The sequence below is a fragment of the Urocitellus parryii genome, chromosome 1 (assembly GCF_045843805.1).
Source record: "Urocitellus parryii isolate mUroPar1 chromosome 1, mUroPar1.hap1, whole genome shotgun sequence".
NCBI lineage: Eukaryota > Metazoa > Chordata > Mammalia > Rodentia > Sciuridae > Urocitellus > Urocitellus parryii.
Window position 1 is genome coordinate 213,925,952 of NC_135531.1, and position 17,555 is coordinate 213,943,506.

At 35.5% G+C, this 17,555-nt stretch overlaps 1 protein-coding gene across 2 annotated transcripts in view; it reads right to left on the reverse strand.

The window, feature by feature from the left end:
- Ly75 (lymphocyte antigen 75) overlaps window positions 1–17,555 on the reverse strand; it is a 90,999-nt gene that overhangs the window by 32,383 nt on the left and 41,061 nt on the right. Inside the window, exons 14-23 of one of the 2 annotated variants that reach the window (XM_077802652.1) lie at window positions 15,498–15,579; window positions 12,073–12,141; window positions 10,233–10,347; window positions 6,637–6,672; window positions 5,709–5,884; window positions 5,003–5,070; window positions 4,646–4,725; window positions 3,808–3,947; window positions 1,948–2,053; window positions 1,353–1,513 (exon numbers count right to left, since the gene is read on the reverse strand). In XM_077802652.1, coding sequence (XP_077658778.1) covers window positions 1,353–1,513; window positions 1,948–2,053; window positions 3,808–3,947; window positions 4,646–4,725; window positions 5,003–5,070; window positions 5,709–5,884; window positions 6,637–6,672; window positions 10,233–10,347; window positions 12,073–12,141; window positions 15,498–15,579 — 1,033 coding nt within the window. Of the gene's footprint in view, window positions 1–1,352; window positions 1,514–1,947; window positions 2,054–3,807; window positions 3,948–4,645; window positions 4,726–5,002; window positions 5,071–5,708; window positions 5,885–6,636; window positions 6,673–10,228; window positions 10,348–12,072; window positions 12,142–15,497; window positions 15,580–17,555 lie in introns of both variants that reach the window. The other variant, XM_026393091.2, reaches the window with a different exon arrangement.

A 17,555-nucleotide genomic window follows, 5' to 3' on the forward strand; every position in this document is an offset into this window, starting at 1 on the left:
TTGCCCTTGTGTAACTTCCACGTTTTCTATTATAACCAAGTCTTATTTTGATATTTACTTTGTACACTGTTAGACAAAATTCAGAATTCCCTTTGCTATCAACATCAACCTTAAACAAAGCAGCACTGTGTTAGGAAAATCAATTGATTATTATCCAGGATATATTTTTGAAACTGGACATTCATATTAGGTTCTCAATCTTTGCCCTTTGTGAGAACAAACATGGTCTTGACTCAGCCTGTAGGAAGAACAGAAGCAATGGGCAGCAATGTCCTGTTGGTGTAACTACTGTCAACACATTGCCCTCTCTCCTTCCCTTGTTTCCTATGAAAGAGAATGTCATCCAGAAAGTAAGAATATGGCTTCTATACATGCAGCTCTTCACAAAAAAATGATCACCAAATACATCTTTTTCTCTCAGGAAGCTGAGGTTGAGAGTCCACATCCCCTAAGTGTTAAGTAAAATATACATATTTACATCTGTTTACAACAGACTCCTGACAAGTTTACATGCTTGTTAATTAAGTACTATGGCATCTGATGCTCTTGTGAAAAACTAGGTTATCCACCTGAAGGCTGGAGTTATGAGATGCTTGTTGTTGTTCTCTTAAGGGCTTTGTTGGGCTATAATTCATACAGGATACAACTCACCCATTTAAAATGTACACCTAATTGTTTTCAATGTATCCACAGAGTAGTACAACCACCCTGAAATCAATTTTAGAACATTTTTACCACTCTAAAAAGAAGCCCCATACTCTATGGCCCACCACCTCTGCCATCCTTCTTAGCCTCTAGCAACCACTCAGTTAGTTTCTACCTTTATCAATTTGCCTATTCCATAGGTATAATATAAATGGAAACATACAATAGGTCCTTGTTCTTTTGTGTATGTGCATATTACTGGGAAGTGAACCCAGGAATGCTTTACCACTAAGCTACATCCTCAGTCCTTTTTTCATTTTTGAGATAGGGTTTTGCTAAGTTGCTAAGGGTCTTGCTAACTTGTTGAGGCTGACCTAGAGTTTGCCATCTTTCTTTCTCAGCCCCCTAAATTGCTGAGATTACAGCGTGCACTACTATGCCCATCTAGGTCCTTTTTTTTTTTTTTTTAAAGAGAGAGAGAGAGAAAAAGAATTTTTCAATATTTATTTTTTAGTTATTGGCGGACACAACATCTTTGTTTTGTATGTGGTGCTGAGGATTGAACCTGGGCCGCACGCATGCCAGGCGAGCGCGCTACCGCTTGAGCCACATCCCCAACCCCTTGGTCCTTGTTTTTAATCCAATAATTTATGAGAGACTCAGGTATTTCACAAAATTGCATACATCATCAATTCAAAAAATCTTACATTTGTTGGTATACTCAGCATTCGACCAACCAGCAATGGGTGGAAGTTGCTATATGTCAGTTCTCTATCATCTGTCCATTTGTTTATCCTTTCATAGGCAGTCCAGCGCAGACCAATCCATAAACTACCTTCCATATCCGGAAGCAATGATGTAATAAAATCTGTTAGAAAGAAATTTTTTTTTAAAAAGCATTTGATTTATTGAAATTAAAGATAGACCTGTGCTAAAAATATCAATGAATACCTTTTGTTTAACTATCAAGATAATCTTTTATCTGCTCTATAAAAATGTACTTTAATTAAAACAAATTTTTTTGGGGGGGTTCAAGGGATGGAACCCTGGGATGCTTGACAACTGAGTCATGTCCCCAGCCTTTTTAGTTTTTATTTTAAGGCAGGGCCTTGCTAAAATGTTGAGGCTGGCTTTGAACTTATGATCCTCCTGCCTTAGCCTCCCAAGTCACTGGGATTACAGTGACTATTTTTATATATTAATTAAGATTATTTTTATATATTAATTTCCTACAATCTCTTAAAACTTACTTTATTCCCGGATTAGAATAAAATATATTTCTCAAAAAAAAATTGCTGGTACCTTGTTCACTCTGGCTCAACACTGAAGGAAGGGTGCCACCATGGGAGTGACAGATATCTCTTGCTTCGGAAAATTTAACAGACTTGGGTTTGATCTTTAGAAAGCACTGCAAACAAAGACACATATGAAGCATAAGATTAAAGACACAAGAAATCTCACATAGTAAGTAAATGCCTCTCTTTCAGAGGGCTGCTGACATTCCGTCTGTGAAATATGTAAATTTGCAAAGTAGTACCATAAGGATTCAGGTTCATACTTTCAAAATAAAGAACTAAAGAATGGTCTCCAACCTATCACATTAAAAAAAAAATCTCAAAGGGGGAGATATTGGGTTCCAGTTAACTTCTTAGTCACATCACTCAGTAACTCTGTGCCTTTGAACAAGTCACTTATTCTCTTTTGGTTACCTCATTTGTAAACCATTATGTAGGGTTGTTGTGACTTATAAAGTACTTGATGTTGACTAAATTATATTGTTATATTGTGTGAATGTACCGATACATAAAAATGAATCTCACCATTACATATAATTATAATACGCTAACAAAAATATGGAAAAAAGAAAATAAATCTTTCATTTCTTGAATGTTTCCTATGTGCTAAGCAGTTTTTGTAGTTTTGTCCATTTAATTCTTACAACAAATGGGAAAACTGAAGCACAGGAAAGTTAAGTAACTTAACACATAAGTGAAATAGCTACCAAGTGGTAAGGTTAGCATTTAGATTCTGTTCTATCTGATTTCAAAGTCATTACTTCCCTATATCAAGAAACACATTTGAAAAGAAAGCATCTCCTTTTCTCTTGGCAGGATATTTTAATTCAATTTTATATCAACTATGCAAATTAACCTGGTTCTAGTATGTTGGAGAATTAAACAAATTGTCCTAATTTTTAGCAGTCAGAATACACTGCTACCCTTACTAAAGATGCTTTCAGGTGTCAAATATTTTTTTCTTTTTGACATTATGATCACTGGGTGTGAGTGTTGTGCCCCAAATTGTGCTCCTTGCAACAACATCCTACAAAAAAATTATTTTTCAGCTTTCTTATAGACTGGAGTAGCCAATAAAATATAGGCAAAGTCACCCAGTCACTTCTAGAAAAGACCCTAGAGAGAAAATTTGAACTTAAACATGAAAGCTTATAGTAAGGATGGCAGAGCAGACACAAAGAAGCCTGAATTTGAAGACTTTAGGAGTTTCCACACCAACCCAGCTGGTTTACCTTTAAACATCTTTTATATGAGAAAATAAATGTTTTAACATACTGTTGCAATTTCTTTTTAGTAGCCAAACACATTTCCTAACACATATGTATACCAAAATGTATTATGCATCTCAAAGAGGCAGATATAGAATGCAGCATTTCCCAAACCTTTTTAATCATAAAATTCCCATTTGGAGGCAAAATCAATGATTAATATTTTGTAGCATATGTGTAGTCTCTGAAGAGTAGTTTGGGAAATGCTGATCTTATTTGATTGTCAGATGCTGCCTGGATGCTCTCCTTGAGGGGGAAAAGAAAACAGCAGCCAGAAATTAAGTCAGTTTCTTATGTGCCATAGAGATAGTCCTGACTAGTCAATGTATTACTAACCATTGACAGATCCACTTTAGCAATTTAAGTGTTGGTAGCATCAGAATAGAAATGCTGCATTTTGAAATACCTGCATGCATGACTAACTTGAGAGTTAACTCTTGATGTCACCCATGGTTTCTGGCAACAGAAAGGATCAGGCAGGATACTGATGCATGCAGAGACGCTTAGTGAAGATGTCTGATGGGTTGGCCTTCCACCATAGGCCATAAACCAGCATGAAAGCAATCACTGTCTGTACAGTGTAGCAATTCTCTTTTTACCTTATTCTGAAAAGGAATCCAATCCCCAGAACACTGAACTTTAGCAGCAGAATCTGGACTATATTTCTCTAATGAAGATACATTGTATTTTTCACAGATGAAAGGCAATTTGGTTGTGCAGTCTGTTGGTTTATTTAAGTCTGAGAAATAAAAAGCAAGATTGCAATGGTGAAAATTTTTCATTCAGCACATTTTAAAAACAAACGTAGTAAACAAAGGCTCTTTTAAATTTTATTTTGTGTTTTTGGTGCTGGGGATTGAACCTGTTCTAACACAGACTGAGTTAAATCCCTAGCTGCAAGAAAGGCTCTTTAAATCAGTCTTTCTCAAATGGTTAAAATATATTCCCTTTCTTCCCCAGCCTTCCATTATCATCCTTCCATTATTATCTGTCTTCCATTATTATTTATATTAGTAGGTTCTAACACACCAATATTGCCAGTAAAGAAAAGAACACAATTGGTGTAACTACCACCCCCTTCAAAGAATGATGGCAAGAAACAGGAGGAATTGAAAGGGAAGTTTAATTAGGAGTAAGGCTTATAAACCATATTTTACAACTACTGTCTCTTCACCTTTGTAAGTGTGTCTAAATGCTTATCATTTATGAAAGTGGTAAGTTTATTCATAAGTAAATACTTTAGGATAAAGGAAGTTAGATTATTCACAGTGAAAAGTACCTTTTTGGATTTGGAATTTGGGCAATTGTCATTAACAATATATCAGAATAAGATGAAGCTATCAGATACATAATTGAAATGAAAACAAGATTAAGCCAGCAACTGATCCTGAAGTTCACATATGACATGATCAGCATTAAGGTTTGGACTTAACTTACCCATAAACCAAGTTTTGGCAGACATGTGCAAGCATTCCTCCCCAAATCTCATAGGAAAGTGGTGCCAGGGATGTCGTGAGCTGAAAGTAAATAAGAGATTCAACAACTCATAAGGTAATTAGATATTCCATTCTGGCTTTTTACTCTAAGTTATTTTAATTCTAAATTTAATATTAATGCCATTATTTTATACCACTTTTTTCTTGACATTAATATGAGAAGGGACTTGGCTTCTTTAATCTAGGCCATTTATGGATTAATATTCAAAACTACTTATAAATAGCAGTCCATTAGTCAAGGGCAATCTGGGACGGCAATAAGTGATAAATTCACAAAGGCAGAATCAATGTCACGTACTATATAAAATGACGATCTAGTGGCTGATCACTAGTTCTCACCCACCACTTCTGTTCATCACTTGATATCTGCAAAAAAAAAAAATAACCACAAACACCTATCCTTAGAGATGCTGAATTTAAGGAAAGTTTTGCTTTAAATATTAATCACAAATAACTTCAATTTCTAGACATTCCATTATTTGGTCTCAAAATGACATGAATCATGACTTTTCACCAAAAAGTAATTTGACAGCCCCTATTTTATATATTCACAGAACCTATTTGGGGTCTAGAAAATAGAGTTGCTGTAATTAGAAGCATACATTAATTGGACTAATACATTAATTGGGCATACAGTGTCTTATTGCAATTAATGATAAATTTTAAAATATATAAATTATTTCTCTCCCTAAAAGTTATTTTATAACTTTATTAATAAGTAGAAACAGAAATTTTAGTATAAGTTAACTTCTAATAAAGTAATGAATTAGGATAATTTATATTATCTACCAATGCTCATCTCATAAACTGATATTTATTATAAATCATGCATATTTTAAAACATTAAGCAATCTCACTTAACTTTTCAAACACTGAACAATTAAGATGGATGTTGTGAGGCAAATTTACTTTAGAGGAACATTTAACTTTTGTAGATTTTGGAAGTATTTTTAATGGAATAAATATAATAAGAAATATATTTAAAATGCATTGTTTTAAATTACATTTGCTATTTTGTTTTTGATGGCTTTTAGTCCTGTAAAAGACGTTATAGTAGCAAGAAAGCTGTGATTGCTAGCACAGTACAGGACGGCTTCTTCGTAGTTCAAGTGAGGATCAGCAACAAACCAATATTCACTTCCTTCAATTATAACTGGAGGCCCATGAATTCCAGCACGCTCTAAATAAGAAGATCAGAGTTAGGACCACGCCAACCAAACTGTACCCTGTAAGTATGGGTAACGGTTAAAACTTTACAAATAGTAACTGTTTTGGTTTGGATGTGTCTCCCACAGGCCCATGTATTAAAGGCTTGGTTCCTAGTCCATGATGCTCTTGGGAGGGGTGGAACCTTTTCAGAGGTGGTGCTCAGTTGGAAGTCTTCTGGTCATATGGAGGTGTGCCCTTGGAAGAGATATTAGTACTCTGGAGCCTCCTTTTTCTGTTTTTCCCTTCTCAGCCACCAGGAGTAAGCAGTATGCTCCACCAAGGGCTCTCTGCTATGAAGTGCTATCTTGCCACAGGCCCCAAAGCAACAAGGTTGACAGAATATCATCTAAAATCTCCAAAGTTGTGAGCCTAAACCTTTCCTCTTTTCGAGTTAATCATATCAAGTATTTTATTACAGTAAGGGAAAGCGGATTAACACAATAACCCATCTAGATTACTGGCTCTCTCTGACTGTGGAAGTGCTAACTGCAAGGAATTAAGGATTCCTGAGCCAGTGACTCTGCCACTTTTCTGTATTCACAGAGAAGAAAAATCTAGCCTCATGGACTCATTCCACACCATCCACCCACTTTCCTTGCCTGGAGACAATTTTATTTCTCTTGAAGACATGATAGAGAAGAAACTGGCACTTAAATAATTAATGATATACATTGTCAAAAGGATAAAAGCAGCTTTTGCTAAATTTCAGTTTTCTTAACTCACCTGGATTATACCAGTCTGGTGTTTTTGGAGTGCTGCCTGTATAAAGAAGAAAGCAAGTGGCTTGAGTTTAGTATCTGATCACAGATCAGCTTACTGTAAGTAGGGCCTTTTAATGTTAATTACACTGTTATGAAGGTTTATTCATTTCTGAGCAAATCATTTGATTTCAAGTTATGTCATTTAGTTGAATTTTGTAGGGCTTGTACTAAAGCTTCTTCAGTGGCAAAAGATAGACTTGCTAAATATTAATAAAGTATTCCAAGCAGTCTAGGGCTGGGGATGTAGCTCAATGGTAGAGTACTTGCCTAGAACAAACAAGGCCCTGAATTGGATCCCCAGCATTGAGGGAAAAATATATTTAAAAAAATATATAAATGCATATGGATAATAAAATATACAAATCCATATATATAAAATATATCATACACACAATACATATGTATGCATTACTAGCAGTTTTTTGCTTTGTATTGGAAGTCAAAAGGAAGACATGAACAAAACATAGCTAATAATTAGAAAGTTAAAAATAAGTAAATGATGATGTTGTATAATTTACACAGAAGCACTAAGGCGTTTGCATCAAGGTAATCACCCTGTAGGATGAGGCTATTCAGGAACTACTTCTCTATCTAATGGAATTTGAGTTAACTGCACTGTACACTTAGGGGGTTAGAGGTTACTGACTCATGAGATGCGGTTGGACAAAGTGTCCAATATTGAACCTTTTGAGAAAGTGAAACAAAACTGGGAGGAAAACAATAAAAGTCAATGCAGATTCCTGAATGGAAATGGGAAATATGATATGCTACACAGAATCATGGGCTTCACAGTGGTGTGCGGGCCCTCACACACTATGGCTGAGGTGCTTCACTAACTCCCTGAGCCTTCATTATCTACTTTATAAAAATGAGTCTACTCACAAAGCACTTGAAGACCTTGCTATCACCCCTAAAGTGGTACCCACACAGTCCCATGCACAGAGCAGTCTTCACAGGATTCTAGTTGCTTCCTTCCCCCTAGTCATACTGGCTACAGGTCACAGTGGTTTCAACTCTAAAACATAATTCACTTTATTTAATTACAGGGTAAAACAGCTGTTCTTAATATTGCTGTTGTATCGAGGCTTAAGTCATCAGATGACCCTCCTGAGAGAGGACAGTCTGCACATGCAGCATCCTTGGGTTTTCTAAGTTCTCTTCAGATTGGGTAGTTTTCATCAATAGAAATGCAAATTGATTAAAAAATAAACACAGTTTCTTGTCTATGATATTCTCAAAGTCTTTTTTTATATGAGACTATGAATACATATGTGTATATAAGGTAGCAAGAAGTATACCTGCTGTATTTGATAGTGATAATTTCCCTAAAAACATTTTTATGAATTTTATTTTTGGTATTTTCCTCAATTAAAAAAAGAATATTTTAAAAGAATACCTAGTAATTATAGCTAATTAAAATTCACAGGTTCATATCCCTTTTAGAGAAGAGGGGACTACTTAGAACCAGGTAATAAAAAGGCAAGAAGAGAAAAGGCATGGTGATTTAGGCCAATAAGAGGAAAATTTCTTTAAGAAAACCAAAAATGCCAATTAATGTAAGTTGAGTAGATTTCGGCTGCTGTGGTAAACAAGAAAAATATCCAATCAGATTAATGCAATACCTTTTAACTTAGAAAGTAGGTACTGTCAAAGGGGAGTTAACATAACATTTAAATCTTGGATTGAGCAATCATTGATTGTTTTAAATGACTGGTAGTTGATTCGAATGATATTTAGTTATTTAGCATTTTATTTTGTTTCTGCATGGGGGAAGAAAGGGTGTTATTATTTAGATTTGTTTGGTTGACGTTAGATTTGCCAAGACAGTCAGTTCCCTTTAAACCAGCACATGCTCTATCATAACATTTCCTGACATTACAGTTCTGTCATTTCTAAGTTGCCCTGGTTTCCACTCTTGGTCTGCATCTCCACCCAAACAGGAGGTGGGGGTAGCCGATACCAGTGCAGGTGCCTTGGAGTGAGCAAGGACACTCTGTAGCAGGCTGCTAAATGCTACAAATGGGAGGCTCACCAGAATGCTTCAAACCAGAGACATTGTGCATATTGGCTGTATATATGAGTTACTTTTCCACTTCCTTAAAGACCTTCCAATGGGCTGGGGATGTGGCTCAAGTGGTAGCGCGCTCGCCTGGCATGCGTGCGGCCCTGGTTTGATCCTCAGCACCACATACAACAAACAAAGATGTTGTGTCCGCTGAAAACTAAAAAATATATATTAAAAATTCTCTCTCTCTTTAAAAAAAAAAAGAAAGAAAGGACCTACTATTAAAAAAAAAAAAAAAAAAAAAGACCTTCCAAACTGGTTTTCCTTTGCTCCTTTTTGAAGTTTTAATCAAACAATCAGGAATAACAGGGCATAGTCCTCCCCACCACCCCAGGACAACCACATCAACACACATTCATAAGCACAGAAGCACTCTTACTAGTGCCTGACAGTCCTCTTTCATGAAATAGACTTGCCAGTTACTGTGCCTGAGGTCATATGTGGTGGTCCTTTTTAGGAAAATGGGCAAAACAATGACTCAATCTTTGGGGTTCTTTGAGAATCTGTAGGAGGATATACCTTTAGTTGAAACTCTTACATTCAGTTCAGAAATTCACTTTAGAACTTCCTTTGTATTTTCCATTGTGTTTACAATGTGTGCTTAAAAATAACTGGAGGGTCTGGGGATATAGCTCAGTTAGTAGAGTGCTTGCCTCACAGGCACTAAGGCCCTGGGTTCAATCCCCAGCACTACCAATGAAAAAAAAAGGGGGGGGGAGTAAAGTCTTCTCATCATTCTAAATAATAATTTCCTAACATTTTCCTTGTAAAATACTAAATTAAAAAAATCTATTTTTCTCTCTTTGTCATCAAAGGCTCTGCTATAAATCTAAGTTCCTGGGGCTGGGGATGTGGCTCAAGCGGTAGTGCGCTCGCCTGGCATGCGTGCGGCCCAGGTTCAATCCTCAGCACCACATACAAACAAAGATGTTGTGTCCGCCAATAACTAAAAAATAAATAAATATTTAAAAATAAATAAATATTGCTTAAAAAAAAAATCTAAGCTCCTGAATTTGAATTTACATGAAGTATTAGCAGTTTTGGAGTTCACCGAACAATTGCTTCTAAATTTTATAATAACCTGCCAAATTTTGATTTTTTTTTTGGTTCCTGCCTAATTCTTCTCCAAATTATGTTCATTTTGTTTTTCATTTTGCATCAAAATAAAAATTAGAACGATTCTCTCTTCATCTCTCTTTTTATTAAAATAATCTTTCATACCAAAATCTAATCTCCCTAAATGAGCCTTAAATTTTGTCTTCTACACAATTTTTTTCTATGACCAAATTTGGTAAGCTATTACCAAATTTCTGTAAGCTAGACTTCTTATAGGAGAGGGAGTTGGGCAGTAGGGGGGTGGCAAAATATATTAATTGCACCTCACGACTTGTAAAAATTACAACTGTGGACTAAAGCGGGGTCTTATATACTTCTAGCTCAGCATTTGCAACATTCGCATGAGAAAATCATGAAAAGGAATAGCTACTACTTACCTTTTGGAATCTGGCATACCCATTCAAGTGTTGTGTCACAAGCAAAAGGCCTCAAATAAATATATTCTCTGTCATCATAGAAATGCCAGCTTCTTCGCCATGGCCTGTATATAACCTAAAGGAGGAAAAGGATTGCAGAATATTTTGAGGTTGCTGCTGCCCTTATGAAACATTAACTGTACAGACTGTGGCCTTGGTCCCTATTTCAGCCCTGGCACTTAAGCTTTCTGTTGAATAAATGATACATGAATGAATGGAATGTTTGAATAGTAACTGCCTGAGCAAAAGCCTTCTAAGGGGACTGAAATAAATTATAAGGCCATGTTTATGTCCAACATGTTAATTCCTGTCTCTTTTCCCCTTGATTTTATTGACAAGAAATTGTAGAATCTTGTACTTATAAAATTTGGGAAAAGATCAAGTTATAAAAGAACATTATTTCAGCAGTATTCAAGCACCAGGCTGTGACTGGAACAGATCAGAAGATGACACAGAAGTCCAGGCTCAGGGGCTATACTCCTTTAGTGTTGTTCTGACATTTCTAGGACGTTTCCCAATGCCTCATGGCCAGGGTGGCTCCCTGGGAATTCTAGTCAGCCACTTCTCTGAAGTGTTTACCTTTTCTGTGCTACTTTGGGAATTCTGTACAAATGGTATGATACTATAAGAGTTTATTACAAGAAGAGTTACTTTGAAAATAGTGTTTTCCAAAAACTTTCTCAATTTTTATTGGCCCCAACCTTCCTGTAGCATTTTCTTGGGCTACAAAGTAAAGATATTAACTGGATGTGTCCTCTTTCCTTGTCTTCTTTTATTTTTTAATTGGCAGTTCCCTCGAATCTACTTCTTAGCCCTTTCCTTTTTATAATATTCATTTCTCCCCTTCAACTCCTTCAAAGTTTCTTTAATTTCAACTTATGATAGGACACATCTTACGTCAAGGTTGGATTTAAAACTATCTAAATTAAAATAGAGCATATTCCACAGACCAGTACACCTTCCAATCATATTATACAGTGGTTAAGAGTACAGGACTCAGACATGTTACCACCAACATTTCAATCCTGTTACCACCTAACCCTGAGTAAGTTACTCAAAGCTCAAATTTCTTTCTCTACACAATAACTATGGTAATAGTTCCTACTTAACAAGGTTGTGTATTAAATTAAATAATATATATGACAAGCCTTGCACAGTACTTGACTTCTAAAGGAGTCAATAAGTGTTTGCTGCTCACCATCCCCACCATCACTGCCATTACCACGGTTATTCTTTCCTAACAACCCCGTTCCTGTGTGTAACCTGTATTCTGCCCGTCATAGCCCTGGCCTGATGGTATCATCTGCTTGTTTGTCTTTATCTCCTACTAGACTGGAAGTTCCTTGAAGACAGTGACAATGTTTTTTAGCCTGTCACTGTTTTATTCCCCTTCACAGATTCCCTGAACATGTCACTTATGAAATGGATAAAGGAATGCATTCTGCAGAGGTAAATGCCTAATGGGTCTTTTGTCTTCCACTCCTATCTGCTGTATTTTGAAATTTGTCTCAAGATAAATCTTCCTCATACTCTCAGTTCATGTCATCCTCCATCCTCAGAGACCTTTTTAATTGTCCTGTTGTTATAAAAAAAAAAAATGTACAAACACCTCATGGTGGCATTAATCTAATTTCCCAATGTTGTTGCAAAACAGCATTGAAAACAACTGCCTCCCCTTCTTTCCTGGGGATCAGGCCGAAGACCTCAAACATGCTAAACATGTGCTCTACCACTGAGCTACCATCTCAGTCCCGGATTCATTTATTTACTTTCAATGCAGATTTTCCAGCACTAGACTGACCTTGACAGCAGCACAGTCTCTGATGTCATAATCTTGCTGAAATTCATTTTCCATGATAATAGTAGACACCTGAAAAGACAAGAGAGCCTTGAGAATTTAAGAATGATGCATAAATATTTGCAATTTAGATGTAATTTAAGCAGCTTTAATAACGGAGCATGTTCATATGCAACTGAAAAAAAAACAGTTTAAAAATCAGGATGCTAAATCATGAGAAGACTTAGACAATGTCATAATGTCATAAGTTTCTAAACAAAGGAAGGCACAGTTTCAAAAGTGGAGGTTAATGATGTAGTAATTTTACTGCTATAGTGAGAGTGCCAAGACAATGACAACAACTACTTCTTCCACCTCCTCCGTCTTCTCTTTCATGTTTTGCATATGTTAAAATGCTGGTTATTTGATCAACTAATCTCAAATATGCTCCAAATTGAAAATACAAGTCAGAAAAAAAAAGGTCAGGAGTCTAACATTTAGAAAGAATACAAAATGAATTAACAGAAAGGGAAGGTGTAGCAAATATTGAATATTTGGAAAATTTTGCTGTTTGTGTTATTTAAAACATCTCTTCAGAATAATGTAAACATTTGAAATAATATTGGAAGATTTTTTAGGTTCCCCCCAATGAATTTTTTCTCTCAATAAATATAGTTTATCTTTATATAACTCCTATTTTTAGATAATAAAAATAAAAGTTTCTCATTATTAAAAAAAAATTAAAGCCAGTATGATGTGGCACACTTATAATCTCAGTGACTTGGGACACTGAGGCAGGGGGAGTGCAAGTTTGAAGACAACCTCAGAAATTTAGCAAGGCCCTCAGTAACTTAGCAAGACCTTGTCTCAAAATCAAAAATTAAAAAGATCTGAGGGCTGGAGTTGTAGCTCAGTGGCAGAGTGCTTGCCTAGCATGTGTGAGGCACTAGGTTTCAACCTCAGCACCACATAAAAAAATGAAGGTACTGGGTCCATTTACAACTAAAAATATTAAAAAAAAAGATTTGGGGATGTAGCTTGGTGGTTAAGGATCCCTGGGTTAAATCCCCATTACCGGCCCCTCTCTGCAAAAGAAGTAAAAAAAAAAAATTATTAAAAGCAAAATAAAGAAAAGCTTTGAGGAAAAAAAATTACTTTTACTAACCAAAGATGGCCACCACATCTATGTATCTATATTTTTCTCTTTTTTGGACCATTCATAAACTATATATATTTTTAAGTAAAAGTAAATTAGAACCTTGTTTTTTTCCCCCACTTCATATACTTCATATATGTGAATCTGTTTCCATTTCAGTAAGCATGCAGCTTCACAATTTTGGTATGTGGATATATTTATGTTTTTTAATTGACAAGTAAAATTGTTATTTTTTTATCATATACAACATGATGTTTTAAAGTATAGGCATTGTAGAATGACTGAATCTAATTTACATATACTTTACCTCACATAGTTATCATTTTGGTGGTGAGAACACTATACATCCACTATCAGCATTATTTTTAATAACTATAATTGCCATGTTTCACAATAATAGATCTCCTGAAATTAATCCTGTTATCAGTATCTGAAATTTTATATCCTTTGACAAACATCTCCTTAATCCCCTAACCCCTGATAATCACCATTCTACTTTTCTAATTCTGAGATCAAGTTTTTTTGATTCCACATATTGGTGAGATCATATGGCATTTGTCTTTCTAGCTGGCTTATTTCAACGAATATTTTCACCTCGGGTTCATCCATGTTGTTGCAAGTGGCAGGATTTCCTTCTTTTTATGACTGAATAGTATTCCATTATGTATATATAGCACAATTCCTTTATCCATTCATCCACTGATGGACATTTAGGTTGATTCCATATCTTGACTATTATGAATAATGCTGCAATAAACATGGAAGTGTAACTATCTCTTCAAAATACTGATTTCGGGGGCTGGGACTATAGCTCAGTGGCAGAGCACTTGCTTAGTACATGTGAGGCACTGGGCTCGATCCTCAGCACCACATAAAAATAAATGAATAAAATAAAGGCATGGTGTCCATCTACAACTAAAAATATTAAAAAGATTACTGATTTCATTTCATTGGAATATATACCCATAGTGCAATTCCTAGATCATATGGTAGTTCTTTTTTTCTTCTTTTGAGTATTACTGGGGATTGAACCCCAGAGGGTCCTTCCTCTGAGCAATATCTCCAGTCCTATTTTTATTTTATTTTGAGAGAGAGTCTTGCTAAGTTGCCTAGGCTGGCTTCAAACTTGTGATCTTCCTGTCTCAGCTTCCCTAATTGCTGATATTAGATGTGGGCACTACGTACCCCCCACTGTCTTTTTTCTTTTTGATATCAGCTGTTCTAACAGGTGTGAGGTAATACGTGTTTGTGTTTTTAGTTTGTATTTCCCTGATGATGAGTAATGTTTAGCATTTTTTCATATATTTGTTGGCCATCTGAATGTCTTCTTTTGAGAAATGTCTTTTCAGATCATTTGCCCATTTTAAGTTGGTTTATTTGTTCTCTTGCTATTGAGTTGTTTGAGTTCCTTACATATTTTGGATATTAATGCTTTTTAGATATATGGTTTACAGATAATTTTTCCCATTCTGTAGGCTGTCTCTTGGTTGACTGTTTTCTTGGGTGTGCAGAACCTTTTCAGTTTGGCGTGATCCCATTTGTCTATTTTTGCTTTTGTTGCCTGTGTTTTGGGGTCATATTCCATAATTCACTGCCCAGACTAGTATCATAGAACTTTCCCTCTTATGTTTTCTTCTAGAAGTTTTGTAGTTTGGGGTCTTACATTTAAGTCTTTTAACTCATTTTCAGTTGATTTTTGTAGATGGAGTGAGATAAGGATCTAATTTCATGTTTCTGCATGTGGGTTTTCAGTGTTACCTGCACTACTTGTTGAACAGACTATCTTTTCTTCACTGTGTTCTTGATTGTCAGAAATCATTTGTGTGTAAATGCATGGATTTTTTTTTTCTGAGCTTTCTATTTTTCCACTGATCTATGTATCTCTTTATGGTAGTACCATTTTGTTTTGGTTGCCATAGGTATATAATACTTTTTATTTTATTTTTTGAACTCAGGAATTGAACTCAGGGATACTCAACCACTGAGCCACATCCCAAGCCCTTTTTGTATTTTATTTAGAGACAGGATCTCACTGAGTTGCTTAGCACCTCACTTTTGCTGAGGCTGGCTCTGAACTCTCAATCCTTCTGCCTCAGCCTCCTGAGCTGCTGGGATTACAGCATGCACCACCGTGCCCAGCTAAGTAATACATTTTTGAAGTCCAGGAGTGTGACATCTTCTACTTTTTGCTCAAGACTATGGTAATTCAGGTTCTTTAGAGATTCCTTATGACTTACCTGTTGTTGAAATAAACACTACTTCCGTACTACCCCAACAGAAGGTTTTAACTTACTGGTGTACGATCACTCCATTGCCACGATCCTTGTAGGTCTGGGCTCCTTTTATTCAAACCTATCCATAGCCAACGCTGGTCACTACATAAAGAGGAAGCATTAAAAATTTTTTCAGGATACTTGGTGAAAATATTTACCATTCACAATGCTTAAAGTGCTTCAGTCATATAACTTTATTTAGACTATCTTGTCACTGACTGGAAAACACAATCTCAAGCCATATAAAGAAGTCCTCTGAGCTGAGCATGGTGGTGCACACACCTGTAATTCCAGCTACATGGGAAACTGAGGATTGCAAGTTTGAGACCATCCTGGGCCATTTAGCAAGATCTTGTCACAAAATTAAAACAAAAAAGAAGGGCTGGGGATGTAGTTTAGTAACAGAGCACTTGTCTAGCTTGTGCAAGGCCCTGAGTTCAATTCACAGTGCTGACAAAGAAAAAAAGCCTTTTGAAATGAAACTGAACCCTTAATATGGTGTAGCTACAGAAAAAGCAGCATACTTTTAAATAACTAAAATTTTTTTTTCATGAAACACAAAAATAATTCTGCTTTAAACTTTCAAGACAAAAATGTTGTGATTATTTCAAAACTTTACTGCAGGGTTTTCACATTATTTTATTTTCAAATAGAGTCAAATACAACAATGGCATTTTAAAAAAGCATTGTCTAAACATTATCACATCTCTTTAAAAAGAACAGAACCATTTTGCTAAATTTATACTAAACAAGGTTCAAAAAATATTTTAATTTCTATTGCCCATTAAGTTGAAAGTAAACAAATTTGAGTATATTTGAAGTGCCAAAGAAATATACTAGAGAGATACAATTAAACGATCACTTAAGTGATGACACATAATATTCATAAGTAGTATACTTTGATGTACGTGCTGGGCGCAATGATGACACAGAGAAGTACAAGACCTAATAATGAAGTAGTTAGGGAGACAAGATTTATATAAGAAAAGAAAATACGATAAGACCATTGATGAGAACTATCAAATAAGCTGTATAAATTTAAGTGCTACCAACGTTGAGAAGAAGGAGAGGTCACTGTGAACTGCAGAAGCAAAGGAAACACTTTCATGAGGTTAGGAGATAGTTTTCAAAGGATGGCTAACATTTCTTTCCAGCCAAAGTCTGAAGTGTACCATGTTCAGTATTCAGATTGGCCTAGAGGAAAACAGTTAGGCATTCCAAGGAAGAATATGTACACAATTATATGCACATTTAAGTGATCCCTTTCCTCAAATAAACTTAAGCTCTAGCCAGGGAAACAGATCTGCATAAGTAGAAGTGATAAGACTAAAAACTTTTCTGTTTCCATCCCTACATGAAAATAGTTTCTAAAATTTAAGACATCATAGGCAGACCAGTTATATTCCATATAATTGTGTGTGTGTGTGTGTGTGTGTGTGTGTGTGAGTGTGTGTTAGGTACTGAGACTGAACGCAATGCCTTCTACATGTTAGCCAGGTGCTGTACTACTGAGCTAATATCCCTGGTCCCATAGTACATATAATTTAATTTTCTGTTGGTACAAGGCATCAGTGGCACATGGATAAATACATATGTCTATAAGTGAGTATATGTGTATGCATACAGAATACATATATAAATATAGTATGAATATAGATACATATTAAAGAAGGGGTAGGATCCAAATCTAAAAACTATCCCTACTCTTAAGTAGGATGTGGAATATATGGAGTGTGCAACCACAAGACTACTGGGAAATATAATAGAAAATTTTGTAAAAATTTGTAGACCTATTGAATAAAAGGCTAGAACAAACTATTTTAATTGCTTTTCACTTTTTAATAAAATAATTGCTTTCCTTTATCTCTTTCCTTTGTTCAATATTCTTTCATAGCTTAATATCAATCAGTACTTTTTCATCATTTTAATCCCAAGTTTTTCAACTTGTTGCAATGGAATATGAAGATTGTCCTTTTTGGTTGTCAGTGTTATATTATTTTCTTTCATAGAGGACAATCACCAATTTGTGGACTTCAGATAAATCCAGGGGAGACAACTAAGTCAGTTTAAATTTAGTA